Source organism: Vigna unguiculata, chromosome 8 (genome assembly GCF_037176805.1).
Source record: "Vigna unguiculata cultivar grain cowpea cultivar isolate G323 ecotype 2 chromosome 8, ASM3717680v1, whole genome shotgun sequence".
NCBI classification, from domain to species: Eukaryota; Viridiplantae; Streptophyta; class Magnoliopsida; order Fabales; family Fabaceae; genus Vigna; species Vigna unguiculata.
The window spans coordinates 12,159,762-12,165,864 of record NC_140799.1 but is presented as its reverse complement, the minus strand read 5'-3'; the positions used below and the strand labels follow the sequence as shown (position 1 = coordinate 12,165,864).

Here is a 6,103-nt window from a genome sequence, read left to right as displayed (position 1 = left end):
ATAAGAAACCCAACTCCGACGTGAAACACTTTCTACAAGGGTAATCTTACGAGTTTCATAACACCAAATTTTTATATAACAATTATGATAAACATCTTTTCCAACATTTATAAGAAGATTAGGTTTTAAGTAGTTTTTTCCTTTCATTTAATTTTCTTATATATGTACTTTGACTTTGTTAAATGTACTATAAACTTCGTAAGACAAATATATATATATATATATATATATATATATATATATATATATATATATATATATATTGTTTAGGATTTTTTTTTTTGGTTTTTAGGTTTTGGTTTCAATGCAAAACTAATAAAATATTAAAATAAGGGTTGCAAAATTTATGTCTATTAGTGCACTAACATATATAACTTTATGTTTGCTAAAGCATCAACATACATAAATTTACGTCTGTTATGTATAACAAACGTAAATTTTGGCACTAAAATGGAGGAAATTCAAACCAAAATTTACGTTTGACCTATTTACATTAGATGTAAATTTACATCTATTATTTTAGCACCAAATGTAAATTTACGTTTTTTTATTTTAACAAACGTAAATTTATGTCTCACGAATCTATGTCTAAACTAAAACTGAGGTAAATAGCCAAAAGTGTCAAATGTATAATGTAAGACCCGAGAAATTTAATTAATTAAATAAATAATTAATTAATAAATGCGAGTAATGGAAACCATTATGACATTTAATGTTGGGATTTATGATGCAAAATAGTACTAGCTTAAATGGTTTAGAGTACTTGGTTATTAGGAAAGGACTTGGTTTGAGTCCTGTGTATGCCATTTCTATGATATTTTAATGGTTTCTGAGAGAGAAACAATTGTATGCCAAGTTGTCCAAGTATGAATTCTGGATGGATGAAGTGCAATTCTTGGGACACGTGATATTCGCTCATGGGATAGCGGTGGATTCGGCAAAGGTCGATGTGATGGTTAATTGGGAGAGTCCTAAGTCAGTGACAAAGATCAGGATCTTTGTGGGTCTAGCTGGCTACTATAAGAGATTCTTACAAGGATTCACCAAGATAGTGGCGCCTATGACATAACTTACCCGAAAAGACCAACCTTTCACTTGGATGGATAAATGTGAGAAAAGCTTTCAAGAGCTTAAGCGAAGGTTGATAAGTGCTCTTATATTGGTTATTCTGGATGTTGGTAAGCCCTTTGAGGTCTACTGTGATGCCTGTCACTTAGGGCTTGGATGCGTGTTGATGCAAGAGAAGAAGACAGTGACATATGCGTCAAGGCAACTTAAGGTGCATGAGAGAAACTACCCTACTCTTGACCTAGAGTTGGCAACTATAGTGTTCATCTTGAAGATTTGGAGGCACTATCTCTATGGTGCCCAGTTTCAAGTGTTCAATGATCACAAGAGTCTTACGTATCTGTTTGATCAGAAGGAGCTGAACATGAGACAAAGGAAGTGGATGGAATTCCTAAAGGACTATGATTTTGAATTTTTGTATCATCCAGGGAAGGCGAATGTAGTGGCAGATGTCCTAAGTACGAAGACAGTGCATACTGCGCACCTTATGATAAAGGAGGTGGAGCTATTGGAGAAATTCAGAGATATGAAGCTGTAGGTTGAGTTGGAATTTGAGTCCATTAGATGCAGTACTCTGACTATATCTACTGACTTCTTAGACTCAGTTAGAGAAAACAATTGTTAGATGCCAGTTTTAAAAGAGTGAGAGAACAGCTTGGATCAGAAGAGGCAAAGGATTTTACCTTGGGAAACGATGGTATACTGAGATTCCAGGGCAGGGTGTGTGTACCAAATGACACCGAGGTGAAAAGGGTAATCCTTGAAGAAGGGTATAAAAGTCGTCTTAGTTTGCATCTAGGCATGACTAAGATGTATCAGGATCTCAAGGAAACCTTCTGGTGGCAGGGTATAAGTTTTTAGCTACTTGGCCAAATAAGCTAACCATGACATTGATCCATTGGTAGCCCCTTGAGATTAAACCTCTTTTTCTTGTTTTGAGCATATTGTTAAACCTTAAAAAGAAAAAGACCATGTTTTTCCTTACCTTAGGGAGAAAGAAGGAGCTAGTGGATTATGTTGAGATTGGTTGAGGAATAAAGTGTGGGGGTGTGTATTTCCCCCACAAAGTTATAAAAATGGCAAAAGGAAAATAATTGTTGATGACAGAATGTTGAAATGAAAAATGATTGCTGTCTGAAAATGAGCAACAAAGGATAAAAGAGAAAAAAAAAACAAAGAAAAAAAAGGATTGTTTTTGAAACTATGCTCCATAACTCTTTCTTCCCTACTATTTCAAAAACACACAAATCCTAAAGTTTTTCCTACCTTTGCCTTGGCCTCATTATAACCTGTGAAAAGTCCTCATGATTTTTGAATGCATGTTTTCTGAAAGCTGTGAATATTAGAGTCTTGCTAAGCATTGAGAGTGTTTACTTGCATGGGTATTTTGAGTGAAAACACAAGCCAAAACACTTGAGCGAATCTTGGTGAGAAAATATATATTTAACTTGAGTGTTTCTCTTTCATAGTTGATTATCTTGTAAACTCAAAAGATTAACTCATGTGTGAAAAACAAAATTTTATCCATTTGTTTGTGCATGACAACATGATTTCTAGAAGATTGATCTGTTTTCATTGGTATTCATTTCTTTAATCCACTGAAAATATGGAATAAAAGACCTCAAAATAAAGTTTTGAAATTCTTCAATTTTGCTCAAGAGTGCAAAAGGATAAGTGTGGGTGTGTGATGAGTTCAAATTTTTGGCCTCATTTAATATTTAAATTTGGGGATTTAATTGAATTTTTTGTACTTAAAGATTGATTTAATTAGGATTTGTGATTACTGGATTTATTGAGTAAGTTTGGTAAAAGTGGCGTAAAAATTGATTTTAGTTGCATAAAATATTATTGGATATTCTAACGTTTGTTAATGCAGCTGGAATTTATTTTTGGTCAATTAATAGTGTGATTTTGAAATATTCAAAGTTACAAAATAAGTCCAAAATCAAGAAATTCTGAAAAAGAATAAATCAGGAGCTAAATGCACCCCCAGTTTTTATTTGCACACTCCTGCAAAGTGGACCACCAAAAACCCTGTTCTGCACCCCCAGTTTTCACTAAGTTGCACCCCTCCTACCACTTAAACTCCACTCAACCAGATCATGCCATGTGGCAATCCCCACCTTTTAAAATTAGCCAACCATAAGCTGCCACATGTCATAATCCTCCACTCACCAAATGAAAGTTTCTAAACAAAATCAAAGTAAAGTCTCAATTTAATTTAAAAACCTTTTAACTCATATGATTAGCATGAATGTAGATTTAAAATCATTATTTTCTATTCGATTAAGAAGCAAAGGACATAGATAAACAAAAACCACAACAATAATCAAAATAACAAAACATATAAATTCATCTAACCTCAGAATCCATTTAAGAAATTACAGTGGAATCAACCCTAAAAGCTTAGCCCTCCATGGCTTTGATGGAATACATGATGTAATGAAGGAAAGAAAATAAAAGAAAGAATGAGAGATGTGGTGGAGACGGTATCTGCCAAAACCAGAGAGTTCTAAGTGTTTAAGCTGTTAGTTGTAAATTGTAAGTTGTAAATTGTGTGTGGAGATGGTGGTGGCGCGGTGGTGCGAGAATGATGGCGCGCTGTTGTAGTTCTGTGTGGAGATGGTGGTGGTGGGAGAGATGGAGGAGTAAGCTGGGAATGGAGTGCGCTGTTTCCGGCGAGTTGCAGTTGTGGCCGGCGAGGAGAGGAGGTGCGGCGGCGGCTGCCATGGTGGTGGAAGGAGAGAAGAAAATTAGGGTTAGGGTTTCATGAGATGGAGGAGATGATGACGTGGTAAGATCTGAGTGGTCAATTTGGTGAGTGGAAGGGAAATTAGGTGACATGTGGCAGCTTATGGTTGGCTAATTTTAAAAGGTGGGGATTGCCACATGGCATGATCTGGTTGAGTGGAGTTTAAGTGGTAGGAGGGGTGCAACTTAGTGAAAACTGGGGGTGCAGAACAGGGTTTTTGGTGGTCCACTTTGCAGGAGTGTGCAAATAAAAACTGGGGGTGCATTTAGCTCCTGATTTATTCTTTTTCAGAATTTCTTGATTTTGGACTTATTTTGTAACTTTGAATATTTTAAAATCACACTATTAATTGACCAAAAATAAATTCCAGTTGCATTAACAAACGTTAGAATATCCAATAATATTTTATGCAACTAAAATCAATTTTTACGCCACTTTTACCAAACTTACTCAATAAATCCAGTAATCACAAATCCTAATTAAATCAATCTTTAAGCACAGAAAATTCAATTAAATCCCCAAATTTAAATATTAAATGAGGGCAAAAATTTGAACTCATCAGGGATGTTGCACAGTTTGTGTCAACTTGTCTGACGTGTCAGAAGGCAAAGGAAGAGCATCAGAGACCTAGTGGAATTCTACAACCTTTGGAAATATCGGTGTGAAAATGGGATAGCATAGCTATGGACTTTGTGACCCATTTGCCACGAACCTTTAGAGGTCATGATACGATTTGGATTATTGTGGACTGATTGACCAAGAGGTCTCATTTCTTGGCAATGAACTTGAGGATGTCTATGGCCAAGTTGGCCCATTTGTACCTTAAAGAAATTATGAGGTTGCATGGGGTACCTTCGAGTATAGTCTCAAACAGAGATTCACGTTTCACTTCCCGGTTTTGGTAGACTTTACAGAGCGTTATGGGCTGGAGATCATGTGTTTTTGAGGGTGACCCGAACCACTGGTGTGGGAAGGGCTCTCCGCTCAAGGAAGCTTTCTCCTAAGTTCCTTGGCCCTTATCAGATCTCGAGGAGGATTGGGCCAGTGGCTTACGAGATTGCTTTGCCTCCTCAGTTGGCAAATCTCCATCCGGTGTTCCACGTGTCACAACTGAGGAAGTACGTGTTCGATCCATCTCATGTTTTGAAAGTCGAGGATGTACTGATCAGGGAGGATGTTACTAAGGAAGTACCACCTGTTGCTTTAGAGGATAACAGAGTTGAGGAACATCGGGGAAAACCAATCAATCTAGTCAAAGTGATGAGTCATTATTTTCCTCCATTCCACTAGCCTTTGTACCCATTTGATAGTTGTTCAGTGCTTAATTGTTCATCTTTAGTGTGTTTTCATCTGTTGGACTTTATTGGGCCATTGTTCCGAATTTGGGTTAATTTCACATTATTTCGCCTAATTTTCGTTTTTAATTATTTTTTGGTATTTGGGTGAAGCAATTTTGGAGCTTGGACATTAATATTTAGTTGAAGAGACTTGCCACATCATTGCCACATCATTTCCATATCATTTCCACGTCATCTGAGTGAATGGGCCAACACTTGAGGCCTAGTAGTGGCCTTTTTGTAATTTTGAGCGGCAGAATGACATTTTTGTAAATAATGTTACAGATTTGAGGTGACAATGAAAATTAGGTCTCTATTCCATGCACTAGCTGCATACTCTTCTTCTCCACTTCTTTTTAGCTTGTATGCACATTTAACAGAACCCATTGTGGGATTTACGTTTTGAATGCATTTGGTAGATTAGGCATCTCATTTTGTGGATTTTATTGACTCGGAACAACACCCATTGATGGGGTTTTCGGTTTTTATAAGATAACAACTATTTTGGTTCATTTAAAGCTTTCAAAATCTGTTTTGTTCTTGAGTTTTCATTGAAGAATTCATAAGTTAGGGTTTAAGATGTTCTGTATTATTGAATTCAGGTTTGAAGTCTTTAATTGTCCTATTTCCATGTCTAGCTAAATTCGTGTATTGACTCCTTGAAGGAGATGCAATTGAACTTTGAGGTTTTGTTTGGAATTCATATTTTGTCTCTCTTCATCTTGATTTTGTGGTGAACTGTTACTTTTAATTTGTTAATGCCTAATTTCAGATTTGGTTGGCTGTTCATGTTGATTTCGTTCATGCTTAATGAATTGGATTAAATATCACAGATAAATGGATGTATGCATTGCTTAATTGCATATTAAAACACGTTTTTAACCCTCACTTAGTGGGTCTGAACGAGTGGATTGGGTGAGACAAAAACCTTAATTATGTGACCTGT

The 6,103-nt window shown here is 36.1% G+C and overlaps 1 protein-coding gene across 1 annotated transcript; it reads left to right on the top strand.

The window, feature by feature from the left end:
* Nucleotides 1-1,099: 1,099 nt before the first annotated feature.
* LOC146884154 (uncharacterized) lies at nucleotides 1,100-1,929 on the top strand. Its single transcript, XM_085665872.1, has 3 exons — nucleotides 1,100-1,404; nucleotides 1,497-1,602; nucleotides 1,723-1,929. Exons 1-3 carry the CDS (start codon nucleotides 1,100-1,102, stop codon nucleotides 1,927-1,929), a joined length of 618 nt encoding a protein of 205 aa, XP_085521998.1.
* The last annotated feature ends 4,174 nt before the right edge of the window (nucleotides 1,930-6,103 follow it).